The 14,927-nt window shown below is 52.2% G+C and overlaps 1 protein-coding gene across 1 annotated transcript; it reads left to right on the top strand.

The window, feature by feature from the left end:
* The first annotated feature begins 1,087 nt into the window (after positions 1-1,087).
* EEF1A2 (eukaryotic translation elongation factor 1 alpha 2) lies at positions 1,088-14,183 on the top strand. Its single transcript, XM_018073916.2, has 7 exons — positions 1,088-1,321; positions 5,389-5,568; positions 6,619-6,915; positions 11,181-11,331; positions 12,560-12,816; positions 12,904-13,138; positions 13,834-14,183. The coding sequence occupies exons 1-7, from the start codon at positions 1,178-1,180 to the stop codon at positions 13,959-13,961; spliced, it is 1,392 nt and encodes a 463-aa protein (XP_017929405.1). The 5' UTR covers positions 1,088-1,177; the 3' UTR covers positions 13,962-14,183.
* The last annotated feature ends 744 nt before the right edge of the window (positions 14,184-14,927 follow it).

Below are 14,927 nucleotides of genomic sequence, written 5' to 3'. Positions count from 1 at the left end.
GGGGGGGAATAAATAAAATCCCCAATTCCCAAAGCGACCCCGCATTTTCCTCCTACCCCGGGTGCCGGGGATGGGCAGCAGGGAGAGGGTCCCGCACCCAGGGCTGGGCGCTCCGGGACTGGGCATCGAAGCGGAGACGCAAAATGGCCAGATCCGGGCTGGCTGGGTTCAAGGGCAGGAGGGACGGGGCAGCCGGGGCTCCTGCTGCCCAGGGAGGCTTCTCGCCGGGAATATTATCACCCGCATGACTGAATCGCTATTAGAGCAGCAAACTCCTCCTGACCTCCTTTACTTCTATGGGCAGATTCGTGAAATTGGATTTTATTAGACGTCAGATTAAAGCTCCTAATTGTGCCGGGTTTGTGTGCAGCTGCAGAGCCATGGCAACGCCGGGAGATGCCAAGACAGCTCCCCGGATATACCCATTTGAGTTTTTAGCCTCCTCCCTCTGTTTCATCCAGTTTCATGGCAGCAAAATATAATAAACCCCTCCACTGCAGGCTCAGAGGAGCCCTCGGCAGCCCGGCTATTCGCAGCCCTGCTTGGGGGAGCAGCCGAGGGCTATTTTTGTCCACCCCCATTCTGCAGCCACCATGTTGTCACCCGAACTGTGCCCAGCTCGGGAGTGGCGAGGGCAGCCTGGGAGGACGGGCACCCTCGGCTCCTCCCAGGGCACCCACGACATGGAGGAGATGCCCTCGGGTTTGGAAAGAGCGAGAAAGGCAGCAAGGAGAGCAGCCCTGAGCCGGGGGAAGGTTTTCCAGGGAGGAAGGGCACCTTCGAAGCACCGATGACGTAGCCCTGGGAACTAGGGGTCTCCACGAGGAGGGCAAGATGCCGAAGAACATGGCATCTTGCTGAGACTTGGAGGCTGTACATGGCAGCCAGAAATAGCCCGGCTGGCCTCCTCCGGGGGCGGGCTGGCTCCCACCCAGCATGGGCAGAGCTGCCAGACGAGGCCGGGCACCCCCGGCCGGGCTGGGGCGCGTGGTCCAGCGGGAAGGTGGGGCGAGGGGAGGAGAGCCATCCCCGACGGGCTGGGAGAGGGGGCTGGCACGGGGGCTCCTTTGACGTGCCTGCCTGTTTCCCCCCCCCGCAGCCTCCCCAAAAAGGCAGCTGCGTTCCCACATCCCCCCCAGCGCCGCCCGCCCCGGCCAGCCCCGCGTAGCCCACCAACATGGGGAAGGAGAAGACGCATATCAACATCGTCGTCATCGGGCATGTGGACTCTGGGAAATCCACCACCACCGGGCACCTCATCTACAAATGCGGGGGCATCGACAAACGGACCATTGAGAAATTCGAGAAGGAGGCTGCCGAGGTGAGGAGCCCGTCCCCCAGCGTGCCCCCACCCCTCAGTGCCACCCCTGGGGTTGCTCCACGCTGATCCCCACAAGCATCCCACAGGCAATATTCCCCTTTTGCTGGCGCTGCCCTTCTCTTACTTTCTATTTCTCCCTTTGTTCCCGTCTATTTTTTACCCTCCGCACCCCTGGGTCTTCCCGACTCCTCTGGCCTTGGGAAAATAGGCCATTTGGGCGCTCGCCACCCTCTTTTCCGGAGCTGGGGGACTCCCTGCTGCTGGTTGTTAATGAGGGCAGGGGCATGGCGAGGTCTGCAGGATGGGTTAGGGAGCCAGCGGTAAGCACCAGGATTCTGGAAAAGCCACAAGCCATGGTGTTTCAGGGCATGAAATTCCTTCTAAATATTGTGCATGAGAGTGGCAACCTGATAAATCCTCCCTGCCTAGCTCAGGGCTCCCCGAATTTCACTCTGAAACACCAGCTTCCAGTGCCTGCTGGAGAGATGATGCAGCATCAGTTGGACCACTCGTTTGGTCCAGTTAAAAAAGCCATTTTCCTCAAGCAGGTGGTCTGATGTGTAGTGTGATTGCTAGCCTTTAATACAGAAAAGCTGACTGGAAATTTGAGCCTTTAAGCTAAATTCTGTTGTTTCACTCTTATAATGGTGGCATTTATAACAATTTAATAGTACGTGCATTTAGCAGGCTGTGACACAGCAAAGCACCACCCAGTACCTGTAATGTGGCAAAGCCCGAGATTAAAGAGGAAGAAATAGTCTTGAGAAGAAAAGTGTGTATTGGAAGCCCTGAGAAATTAATGATGGTAAATTCTAGAGAGGTGGGTGAGCCAGGAACAGCCTGGCTGTGTTAAGGATAGGGCAGCTCCTGTCACTCAGAAGATGGCTTGTCGTCATCGCTCCGGGAATCTTTAATGCAGATATCCCTCCTTTTTCTCCTCCTTCCTCCTTTTTTTTTTTTTTCTGGTCAAGATCATTTTTCATTTAAAAAAAAAGAGATTTACAGAGCTGCCACTCTTGATTTGACATTTTGCTGTCTGTCTTAACCCTTTTAATTTTCCGATGGTATCTGAACTAAACCCCCCATTTTCCTGCCTTGCTCTCAGCCTTTTTTTTCCATCCTTTAAATGAACACCTTCTTCTTCATACTAAATAATCCCTCCCCCCTGCTTTAAAACAATTGCTGATATCCCTCCATATTTCCCCCCTCCTTTATCTACAGATCAGATAAGGCATGATAAGGTCATCATAGGTGTGATTGCAGCAATTTTAATTGAACAGACACTTTCACTGACTTGCCAGAATACCCAGGGACCGGAGGCTGCTATTAATAGCCTATTGACTGAGCTTACAGACTCCATTTTCTGATGCAGGGCTGGGGAAGGGTTTTCTTCCATTAGGTGGCATTCACAGGAAATGGAGGCCTGCATGCACCCAAAAAGCCAACAAAAAAAACCCCAGGGTCTGCTATTTTTTTTTTTTTTTTTTAAAGAAGAGAGCAAGGATTTTTCCTTTTTTTTTTTTTTTCTTTTGACTCAAGGGCAGAGGTAACAGTATCTCTGAAAGAAGAGTTGTTCTATTTAAAAAAAAAATAATAAATAATTGGCATTTGTGGTCTCCGAATAGAAAGTTGTCCCTTCGCTGGGGTTTGTTTGGGGAAAATCAGGCTGTTTTTGGCACTGAACAGGGAGGGTATTGTGCAAAGCTAGATAATACCCTGAGTTTTTCAACACCGGCTCTGGGTAACTGAATATACCCTGTGAAAGGAGGGAAACTGTTTGCTAAATAAAGGATCTCATTTGTCTTCACGCTACGTGTGATGCTGAACTCTGGGGGGGTTTCATGCATGATGACCAGCTGTTTGTGTGCGGACGTGGCTGATGGCAATAAGGGCTGATTCCCACTCAGCTCCCACAGGAGAGCCAGGGGGTCTACTCTGTGCCTCAGTTTGCCCATCCAGAAGTGAGGGAATAGCCTGCTCATGGGGGAAAGGCTGTGGGATGTGCTGATTGAGCTGCTGCCTGAGAACAGCCCATTGCTGATGCATTGCACAAATGCACCATTCCTTGCTGTGTCTCCGTTTCCAGCATGTTGTAATGACTCCTCCCTGTTCCCCTGGCAAGAGGGGAGTTTGATGTGCACGCTGGAAAGGGTTAACCTTGGCCCATCCCTGGAACTGTTCAAGGCAAGGTTGGATGGGGCTTGGAGCAATCTGGTCTGGTGGAATGTATCCCTGTCCATTGCAGGGAGGTTGGAATGAAATGATCTTTGAGGTCTTTTCCAACCCAAACCATTTTGTGATTCTATAAACCTCAAAGCTCCTGCTCTACTCTCTTGCTAAATTCCATGTCAGGGGGATGCTCAGGAGCAGAGATTTGATTCTGGGTTTTTCCATCCCAGTGAGAGCTCGCAGCTTCCCCGTGGAGATGGGGCAGCACACTCTTGCCCCTGGCTTTAGGATTTTGCCTGTAATCCTCCAGAGCAAGCTGCAAAGTCATCGTGGCACTCAGCTGTTATGAAACAGGCTGTCACCATTAATTCCTTGTGCTGGTTGGGAGTGGGGCTGGAGTGTGGGAGCTGGGGCAGACCAGCCCCTGGGCATGGTGTGGGCAGGGCAGGTTCGGATGTGATGCTGCATTAACTTTCTTGGCCAGGCTCAGCACTGAAGTGTTTGGTACCTGCCTTTGGGAAGCACTTCCCTCTGATCCATGATTTATAACTGGCCTGAAGAAACCCCAGTTGCAGGGAACAGTGGGATGGATGGATGGATGGATGGATGGATGGATGGGAGCAGGGTATCACAGCTCTGACCTTGCATAGCAGTGGGAACCCATTAAATCATGCACAAATGGCCTAAATTCCATTCTCTGTCTTAAAAAAAAATTAATATCTGAGGCCAAGAGCTGATGATCGATGCTCATTAACCCTTTGCTTTGGCCAGGTTCCCCAGACTGCACCAGCACATGGTGTGGTCAGCAAGGGGTGGGCTTATCCTGCCCATCTCCACCTTGGCAGGATCCCAGCTCAGACTGGGAGCACCACCTCCACGCTGGAGGGAGATCTGGCTCTCCCTGATGTCATGACATCAAAGGACACAACCCAAAGGGGAAGGCAGTTCAGAAGTGCCACTGTGATTTACCAGGGAATGTGCTTTATCACAGGGCAGAGAGATTTACTGTAGCTAATCTCCCCCAGCGTGATTTTATGCATTACAATGTTGGCTGAGATTTTGGCCATTTGGCAACAACAGTTGGTCTGGCTGCAGCTCACAGCAGCTTTTCCTGTGAATTTGCACACTCTGTGGCAAAAATCAATCATGTTTCTATTCTGCTCGTAGCAACCATCTCTCATTTCATTTTCTTTTAACCCATTCCACTCCTACACCTCTGTCACTCACACAGCAATGCCCTTTTCCACCAACCAGCTGCCTCACAGGTTTGATTCATAGATTAAAATCATAGAATCAGAGAACCATGTAGGTGGGAAAAGCCCTCTAAGATCATCTAGTCCAACCATTCACCCAGCACTGCCAAGCCCACCGTGAGACCATGCCTCTAAGTGTGCATCACTGTGAAACCATGGGAGATAGAACAAGATCTCATAAACAGACCTTTTTCAATAACTGCATTAAGATTAGGAAATGGGATAAGTATATAAACATCCTCTCAGTGATATTTAGTGTGACAAGAAGCAGCTTTCCACATTGCTGTGCAGTTCACCATGATTTCCCAGCAGCAGTGCAGGACCGTGGTGTTGCACGGAGAAAACCTCATGGGATGCTGGGTCCAGGTCCTGCCCATCCAGGCCCAGTCACAAATTCACTTCATGGCTCTTCTTCCAGCCTTTTCTACACCCTGTTGAGGAACACGTTGAGAACAATATCTCATTTCTCCTGTATTTATTAGTGACTAGATCATGGCTGTCACTGAATTTAGGGAATTTTGCCTTCAACGTTTGCCATGTGACCCTCTGCCTGTGTGAGCTTGGGAGGTGTCCTGGAGGGTGGGTGGCCATCACCAGTGCTGTGGGCTTGGATTTCTCACTGGTTCTTGTCTCTGTGTTGGCCAGATGGGGAAGGGGTCCTTCAAATACGCCTGGGTGCTGGACAAGCTGAAGGCTGAGCGTGAGCGTGGCATCACCATTGACATCTCCCTGTGGAAGTTCGAGACCACCAAGTACTACATCACCATCATTGATGCACCTGGGCACAGGGACTTCATCAAGAACATGATCACTGGGACCTCCCAGGTGAGAAATGGGAGCCAGGGAGTGGAGGGCTGCTGAAGGTGGGAGGCTGAGACTTACTGACAAGCCCAGGGTCACATAGGTGCTGTTTTAGTCCTTTAGGAGGTGGGTGCTAGAGAGACAAGACATAGAGGAGCACTGAGCAGGGTCCACCCATGAAGATGGGTGACACCAGGACACCCAGCATGCCATAGTTTGGAAATTCCCTGGGCATCTAGGAGGAAGGGTGTTTTGGGGAACAAAGAGGTGGTTTCTCCGCCTACATGAGAAGGTGGGGATGAATATGGGCCTCTCTGGGAGCTGGGATGCTGTGAGCTACATGCCTTTGTGTGAGGATATCTCCACATTATTTTATCCTCAGCCAAATGAGGTATACAAGAAACTTTCAACAATCCATTATGTTTTGTTGGATAAAAGAGACTCCACAGATCTTTCCTCCTTTCTTTTCCTTGAAACAGCTGTCTTTGTCCCATAAGCCACATCATATTGCCAAACTCAATGGTCTGCCCTTCCAGGGTAGGGTAGTTTCCCCTCATTACACTGCTGGACATTCCTGCATCTCCCTGTGGTTGATGGGTGCTGGATGAACCCCACTACATGCCCAGTGAGATTCCCATGGTGATGCCAGATGGGCTGGGCATGGATTTCTATCAAATCCAGGCAGCTTCTGCTGTGGGCTCTGGGTACAGAAGTAATCTGGGGAACATGGTTTCCATGTCTGGAGTCTTACCCATCACCCAGGGAGGTTATTTGCAAGACTTCAGTAGGTTTTTAAATGAGACCTTGTCTGTGGATAATCAAGATGAGGTCCTGGTCGGAGTCATGCAACCTCAAGGGATCCATCCTGGTTTCCCACCCATGTTGCAGAAACATGTGGATTTGGCAAGTTTGAAACAACACGGTTGGGTCAGTTCTGAGGTGGATCAGCAGGGTTATGGGTAGCAGCTGGCAGAGAGCCTGTCCCAGCCATGAGTAGCACTCATCTGGGACTCACTCGAAGCCCTCAGGGGTGTCACCAGGGACAGCAGCACTTCATTAGCTCTCTCCTCCCAGGCTGACTGTGCTGTCCTGATCGTCGCTGCCGGTGTGGGTGAGTTCGAAGCCGGCATCTCCAAGAACGGGCAGACCCGTGAGCACGCCCTGCTGGCTTACACCCTGGGGGTGAAGCAGCTCATCGTGGGCATCAACAAGATGGATTCCACAGAGCCCCCGTACAGCGAGAAACGCTACGATGAGATCGTCAAGGAGGTCAGCGCCTACATCAAGAAGATCGGCTACAACCCAGCCACGGTTCCCTTCGTGCCCATCTCGGGCTGGCATGGAGACAACATGCTGGAGCCCTCTCCCAATGTAAGTGTGTGTTGTGTTAGACTTCTCCCCCCACCCTGATGATCCTGACCCAGGCTGGCCATGACCTCCGTGCTCTGAAAACATTTCAGGCACCCGTTGGGCACAACGGCCCGTGCTGGCAGCAGAGATGATGTGCCATGTGGCTCTGATTGACCCCAGGCAGGATGAATGGGTGCACTATTTGTGGGTACTCTGGGTGCTGTACCCTGGCCAGACAGCCCAGGAGCTAGACATGAGCATCTTCAGGAGATGATCTGTCTTGCTTTACTTCTGGGCTGGGATTTGAAGTTTTCACATCATCAGTCTCATGGTGACGTTGGAGCCTTCCCCTGCAATTGTCACTCTCAGCAGGAGCATCGTGTGTGTTTTTAGGGCATTGTTTACTGAGAGAAATAACACGAGCTGGTCTCAGGCTTGGAATGGTTCCCACTGTGCAGCCTGGCTCCCTCGTGCTGGGTATCAGGTCCCTTTTCCCATCGATCCTGTGTGCCACTGGGGTGGCCTCATCTCCTGTTCCAGTGCTGGGATCTCACTTCTTAAGGTGACATTTTCTGGAGGAGGTACCAGATTTCCCATGCCCAAACCATAATTCCCTAGAGCATCCATCTGGAGCTGGTCCTTGTCCAGCTGATTTTTACAACACCTTTCCCTCTGTAATGGGGATGGTGGGGAGACAAATGCAGGGTGCTCTGGGTAGGCCTGTACCATCATTTCATGTGACAGAAAGAAGAGCTTAAGAGGGACAGAGGCTTCTTGGCAGACAGGCTGCTGATAACAGTTGTTACTCTGACACTGTTTTATTGGAGAAAAAGCTACCTCAGCTTTAGTCTACTAAAGAAAAGATGGGCTGGAAAGTTCTGGCCAGAGGAAAGTCCCTGCTCTTCTGATGACGTGTCTGTGACCTTGAACAAGTTGCTCAGATGAGAAACCCGAGTGATCTCTTGTGAAACCAATGGGAAATTTGATGCTTTAGGGGGGCTTAAAGACATCACCTGTGGATTGCTGGGCAGGGCTTTGTGATGAGGGAGGCAATGCAAGAGTACAGCAGCAACTGAGGGAGTCAGGGATCGCAAGCCTGAGCTAGAGGAGTGTTGCAATGCAAACTCACACCATCGTGAAATGCAGCTCCTGCCTTGCACAGGAAAGGCAGCTCTCTTGGGCTGGCTTGGAAGGAAGGAATTGTTGGGGTGCTTGGGAGATTCCTATTCCCTGCAGAGCAGAGCTGGGATAAAGGTCAGCCAAGGCCGTGCCAAACCCAGCCCCGTGGTTCCTGGGCGTCTCAAATCAGGCAAATCCCAAATGTCATCAGCTGCTGGGCCGGGAAGATGATCCTGAACAAATATCCTATTAATAGGCTGTAGAGGGGAGGCACAGAGCAGGAGGGGCTCAGTGGCCCCTTTCCTTTGGAGGGGTCTCAGGGCAGGTTCTCAGTGTGATGTACCTGCCCAAGAGAAAGCAGGGACCTAAATAACTGTCCCTGTTGTCATAAGGAGGCAGCTGGCTCCTGGGTGGGTTCCCAGGAGCTGCCTAAGCTAGGGAATTGGGAAGAAAGCCTGGCCTGGTCTGGAACAGCATGAAATTTGCTGGAGAGGGTGCAGGGACAGACTCATCTTCCCCATCTTGCAACACCTCTAGGCAAGCTTGAGCAGGAAACTGGTGTAGATATCTCTCTTCTCCTTCCTCACCCGAAAAAAGCTCTGATCCTTTTCACTCACAATTTCTGGACAGGTTTCACTGAAGCACAAGGCAGTCAAGTGACTTGTCTGTCAGGGGACTTATCAGAAATTGGGGATTGGAGCCATGACGTCCCTGCAGCTCCTGTCACCTCTGAGCAAGGCGGGCTGTGGTGGTACATCAGGCTGGAGCCAGCTCTGTGTGGGAGATCCAGCCCACATCCCTGTTGCACAGAATCCCAAGGCCAACTGCAAAAAAATGACAGCTGGGCCGTGCTTCCATCAAAGTTTGACATTTAAGAGCTTTTTGGCAAACGGGGTTTTCTGTGAAGCAGCTTTCTCTTGCTGCAGCTGGCAGAATGGGGCCATTCTGTGTGGTTTGGGAGACTCAACCCATGGGATGCTGCAACACAAATGCACCCATCTGTGGTGCAAGGGAGTGAGATGGCCTGGCTCTGCATCCTCAGCACTGGGGTGTGTGGGTGGGGGTGTTGGGATGCTCATGGACTGGGGAAAATCAGAGAAAGAGGACTGCTCTGTAAAATAGACTTAGGGTGCAAAAGAGCTGGAGCTCAGCAGTTATTGTGGGGGGCTGGGAGCTGAAGCTTGCCTGCCTTGCAGGGTTTGGCCATATTCTGCTTTTGCCATAGGAGTGGTGGAGTAGGAATTGCTGCTTGGGAAGCAGATTTGGGGAATACATAATAGAGGTTTTATCATAAGAGAAGTTTTATTTGGTTGGCCACAGAAGGCAGCACAAACCAGGGTCTGCAGTTTCTTCTCACCTTGGAGCCACACTGAGGTTTCACAGAAGAGCTTTGCTCCCAGCAGGTGTCTAAGTGAGCCTTTATCTGATTTTTGGGATGTCAGAACTTCCCTGGATAGATGGACAGCTCTGACAGCCGGGTGTCACAGGCACAGGTTGCCATTTTCCCGTGTCCCCAAGCTGTGAGGGGCAGAGGGACGGGAGCTGCAGGCATATGGTGACTGTCACCCTCGAGAGCAGAGCCCGCGGGCAGGCGGCCGCCGGGGCAGCTGCTGGCACAAGTCCCTGCCCCGCATTTGGGCCATGCAGCAGCAGGCTGGGGGAAGGTCTGAGTCATCCTGTGCATCACATGAGGCTCCCTCACTGGCTGGATGGAGTTATCATTTTGCCAAGCTGTTGCCTGGCGCTGGGACTGGCTGCATGGCAAGAGCTGCAGTGCCCTGGGGAGAACCCACTGCAGAAGTGTCCTCAGGCTCCTGCCACTGTCATCAAGGAAGACAAGTGGTGTCAGGCATGACCCCCTGAAAGGGGCTGATCTGAATACCTTGGGTGCAGGCTGAGTTCCCTGGCTGCACCCAGCTCTTTTCCTCACTTCTTCCAAAAAGTAGTACAGGTTGCAGAATAGGTAACCAGCCTTGGCATAGCCTTGTCCTCCAGGGGTGGTGTGAAACTAGGGGCACTTTAGGGGTCCTGTTTCACCCCAGCCCTATTCCTGTTGCACAGTGCCACTGGTGTTGGTGCCTAAGGGAAAAGCCATGTACACAAGGTTTATGATGGATTTGGGGCACATGGGAAGCGTTTGACTTCAGAATGGGAAAATATTGTCAAACCCTCTCTGTCTGCAGGGAATGGCCTTGCAGACTTTGATCTCTGCTGGGTGTATTAGGGTTGCATCAGAATCAGGACTGAATTTTTCTTGCTGGAAAGCTCCAGGTGTTGCTACAGCTTCCAGATGTGCAGTGTCACATCAAGAAAGCACTGCAGTTTCCTGCATCAAACCACAGCTCCTGCCAAGCACATTTCCATTCACCTCTGCTTCTTTTCTGGCCAGTTTTAGCTTCAAGGGTTCAATTCAGGACTGGAGCAGAGAGCACCTGTGAAAAACAGTTCTGTCCCTCAGCAGCCCCAGTGTAAGGCTGAGTTTCCAGCATCCTCCCAAGCCAGGGTTTAAAATCCAGACCCCAGAGGGGTGATAGCAGGAACAAGTGGGGAGAAGCATCTGTGGAGCTTGCCTTGAAGAAACTTGGATCCCAGAACTGAAGGCTGGGTGCTTTGTAGGTGGGACTTGGCTGCAGAGCCTGTGGTCCCTGTGCTGAAGGCAGCATTGCTGAAGGGCAGGACTCAGGTAGCTGGTGCAGTGCCTGTGGGTTGGTACTGGAAGTGGGAGCTGTGAGTTTGCTGGTTTTAACCACTTCCCTTCTTTTTCTTCTGTTAATGGATGCCTTACTCATTTCTAGAAGAGAGAGGGGCAGATTGAGCAAAGGGGGGCAGATAAACCTGCAGGGATGGTGGAGTAGAAGGTGTTCCCAAGCTCCTAAGTGAAGGCAGGACAGTGCTGGACTGACTCCGTGGAGGTTGCCCTGGTGGGACATCTCTCTGGGTTCACCTCTGGATGCTGAGGACAGGCACACTCAGTGCATGTTGGAAGTGTTCAAGGACAGGTTGAACAAGGCTTGGAGCAACCTGGTCCAGTGGAAGGTGTCCCTGCCCATGGCAGAGGGGTAGAATGAGATGGTCTTCAAGGTCCCTTCCAAGCCAAACTATTCTGTGATTCTGTGATTTTGTGATTCTGTGATTCTATAACTCTGTTATTGCCCCTCTCTTTCCAGATGCCTTGGTTCAAAGGCTGGAAGGTGGAGCGCAAAGAAGGCAACGCCAGTGGGGTGTCCCTCTTGGAGGCCCTGGACACCATCCTGCCCCCGACCCGCCCCACAGACAAACCCCTGCGCCTGCCCCTCCAGGATGTCTACAAAATTGGAGGTGAGAAGAAGCCTTGCCAGTGTCCCTCTTCCCTCTACTTTAATCGAAGTCTTCATTCCATGGAAATTTGGGAATGACATTTCCGGGTGTTGGGAAACTGGAGGGACTAGACTCTTCAAACCAGAGATGATATTGGGGAGAAGGGTGATAGTTCCAGGGCAAAGACCCCATTTGAGCCCAGGCTGTCTGGGGTGAAGGAGGACATGCCCAAAGGTTCCCAGGAGCAGAAGGTTTGTGAGCTCTCCCAGGGAACACGTGATGCCAAAACGGCTGCAAGTCTGTGTGCCCCAGAGGTCATGGCTGGCCTGGTGAGTTGGAGGCAGCAAAAAACATTCTGTGACCCAGATGAGGGACAAGACCAGCAGGGAGGGCCACTGAAGCTGATGCCTCGACCTGCCTGTGCTTCCCAAATGCTGGTGTCCATCATCAGCACCTCCGCCTGCCGAGCTGGACCACGGCACAGCCATGTAGGGAGCGCGTGTCCCCTTCCCTCTGGAGAGGTGATGGGGACACTTTTCTGAGCTATAAATACCCCATGAGCTCTCTGACCTGCTGGCAGCAGTGGGCATTCCTGCTGACTCCCCAGCTGCTGGATTCGGCAGGCACAGCCTTTTCCAGCCCTTTTCCACATTTTTCCAAGGGCGCATGCACTGCAGAAGCCAGGCAGGGATTGAACATGGGATTTAGCAGGGGTTTTAACGTAGTCTTTTGTTTGTGATGGAGATGAAAGGTGGTGAGCAGGTCTGTGACCTCCCCTAGCTCAGCTGTGTCAAAGAGATCTGGTTTTACCATGAGGCAGATCCTTGGGAAGCAGAGACACCACAAGAAGAGGGGAGGTGAGGCAGTAGGGTGGATGTGGAAGAGCAGATGTCTCCAGTTAACCTTGCTAACCTCTTTTCAAGATTGTTCCTCTAAACAATCCTTCACCTTCCTCCAAAGGTGAATTTTACCACAGTCCCCTGATAACACAGGGTATAAAAGATCCCCTTCATTTAGCAAGCCACCCTGACAGCTGGTGGTGTGGCCACCAGAGATGTGGACAGTGTTGTTGCACACATGCTGTGATGACCCAGCCCTTGATGCAGGAGATGCCACAGCCACTCCAACGGAAGAGCTTTCAGGGCACGTGGATTGCTCAGAAGTATCTTGCTTTTGCTGAATCCAGGCTGTGGCCCAGGGATCTACCAAGCAGATTACATTTCGTTGTGCTCTGTCCTTGTGTCCGCAGGGATTGGCACAGTCCCCGTGGGCCGAGTGGAGACTGGAATCCTGCGGCCCGGCATGGTGGTCACCTTTGCACCTGTGAACATCACCACTGAGGTGAAATCCGTGGAGATGCACCACGAGGCCCTGAGCGAGGCTCTGCCTGGGGACAACGTTGGCTTCAACGTGAAGAACGTCTCGGTCAAGGACATCCGCCGCGGGAACGTCTGCGGGGACAGCAAGTCGGACCCGCCGCAGGAGGCAGCGCAGTTCACATCTCAGGTGAGCGGAGATGCTGCTGCCACCATGCACCGTTTGTCACCATCCCCCAGCCCCCAGCTTTGCCCTGACACTGCTCTGTCCCCCCAGGTGATCATCCTGAACCACCCTGGCCAGATCAGTGCTGGCTACTCGCCCGTCATCGACTGCCACACCGCACACATCGCCTGCAAGTTCGCTGAGCTGAAGGAGAAGATCGACCGGCGCTCTGGCAAGAAGCTGGAGGACAACCCCAAGTCCCTGAAATCGGGTGACGCAGCCATCGTGGAGATGATCCCTGGCAAGCCGATGTGTGTGGAGAGCTTCTCCCAGTACCCACCTCTTGGTAAGGGAATGGCTCTTTGGAGGTCTCTTGTGGAGGAGCATGAAGGCTCTGTGGGTGTGGACCTCACACCAGACGTGCTGAGCCTCTCCCAGTTTCCCCCACTGGTCAGACCGGGGAGGGAACTGAGGATATTTTGTTGCTCCTCCATGTGCTGGTGAGCTGGGACAGACTCTCTGCTAAGCTGTGTTTCCAAAAGCAGGTCTGGGCTTTCCCTCTGGGAGCAACAAGACCTTTCCTTCACAGTTACTAAACCTGATAGTTTGTGAACACAGAGGTATTTTTCAGTATCCTCATCTCTGCCCTAAAAGAAGTGGTCAGGAGAAGAAAGAGGGAACTTTGCCCAGCAGAGGCCACCTTTTAATTCAGGGAACTGCTGTGCTTAGATCCTAGAATGGTCTGGGTAGGAAGGGACCTTAAAGAGCATCTCATGCCACGGATAGGGACACCTTCCACTAGAGCAGGCTTATGTTGCACATCTGGAAGCTCGGGAGCTTGCAGAGAACAGGCTTGATCTAAATTTAATAATTACTAATTCAAACAGAGGGGAGCCTCAGGACCCCTGTGGTGGTCAGAGTGCGGGTTGATAGCTCAGGGCTGGTTCCCACGGGAACCTGCTCCAAGGAGATGGGTGTAGATCCCCCATCACCCTCCCAAAAGAGTGTTCCCCTCACGCCTCCCCGCTCTCCATCCCACAGGCCGCTTCGCTGTCCGTGACATGCGGCAGACCGTGGCCGTGGGCGTCATCAAGAACGTGGAGAAGAAGAGCGGTGGGGCCGGCAAAGTCACCAAGTCTGCCCAGAAGGCCCAGAAGGCTGGCAAATGAATCGTGGGCTCCCAGTGCATCGCGCAGAAACCATCCCTGACACCAGGACGCTGCCACCGTCTCCCCCGGGCGCACGTGTGCACATCAGCTTGTAAGAGTTTATATGTCAACGACTGGATGCTCACCATTAAGGTCCAGTGGAAATTCTTTAAAAGGAAAAGCATGTTCCAGCGTTTGTGAGGCTTCATGTTAATTTTACCAATAAAACTGGTACAACATCCACAGTGGAAAAAAAAAAAACAAAAAACAACAAACAAAACCCAAACAAAAAAAAAACCACAACACCCAAAAAAACCAAAACAAACCAACCAACCAACCCAAAAGGTGTGGAGCTGTGTGTGTGTGTGTCTGTCACTGGGAGGGGCTGAGTTGGGTGTGGGTTGGGTGGTCCTACTTAGAGCAGATAGTGGGGATGGGCATAGAAGAGGATGGGATGGAAATTTGCAGGAAGCAGGAGAGTTGGGCACTCAGTCAGGGTGTCACTCAGCACCCGGCCCTTCCCCAGCTCACACCCCTTAACTGATGCAGGTACCTGTGCTGATTCCCCCGGCCTAAAGCAGCAGCTGCTCTTACAGCAGTTTTAATACTCTCCTTAGCCTGCTCAACCTCTGGTATCATCTGTCAGGGCCTTTATTATAATTTTTTTTAATGAAAAATAAGCTTGAGTTAATGTCCTAGAGTTATGCCATTGAAAGAAAGGAAAATGGCATCCCCCAGCCCTCCTCGAAGGGCAAGCAGCATCGGTTTGATTTATTGTAATACCCCACCATTCTGGAAGGAGTGACAGAGGCTGCCTTGTCTCTTCACATGCTTCTTCATCTCTCACATGGTGAATCCCCCAGCCCTTTGCAAACAGCACAACGGGAACATTTCTCCCTGATTGAAGCCCAGACATGACTCAAAACTCCCAAGAAGCCCCAAAACTCATGGTCTTCACCCAGGATGGTGTCTTGTCTCCCATTACAA

The sequence above is a fragment of the Manacus vitellinus genome, unplaced genomic scaffold (genome assembly GCF_001715985.3).
Source record: "Manacus vitellinus isolate BGI_N305 unplaced genomic scaffold, ASM171598v3 scaffold_26_pilon, whole genome shotgun sequence".
Taxonomy (NCBI): domain Eukaryota; kingdom Metazoa; phylum Chordata; class Aves; order Passeriformes; family Pipridae; genus Manacus; species Manacus vitellinus.
The sequence above is the reverse complement of the archived record's forward strand: the minus strand, read 5'-3'. Positions and strand labels throughout refer to the sequence as shown.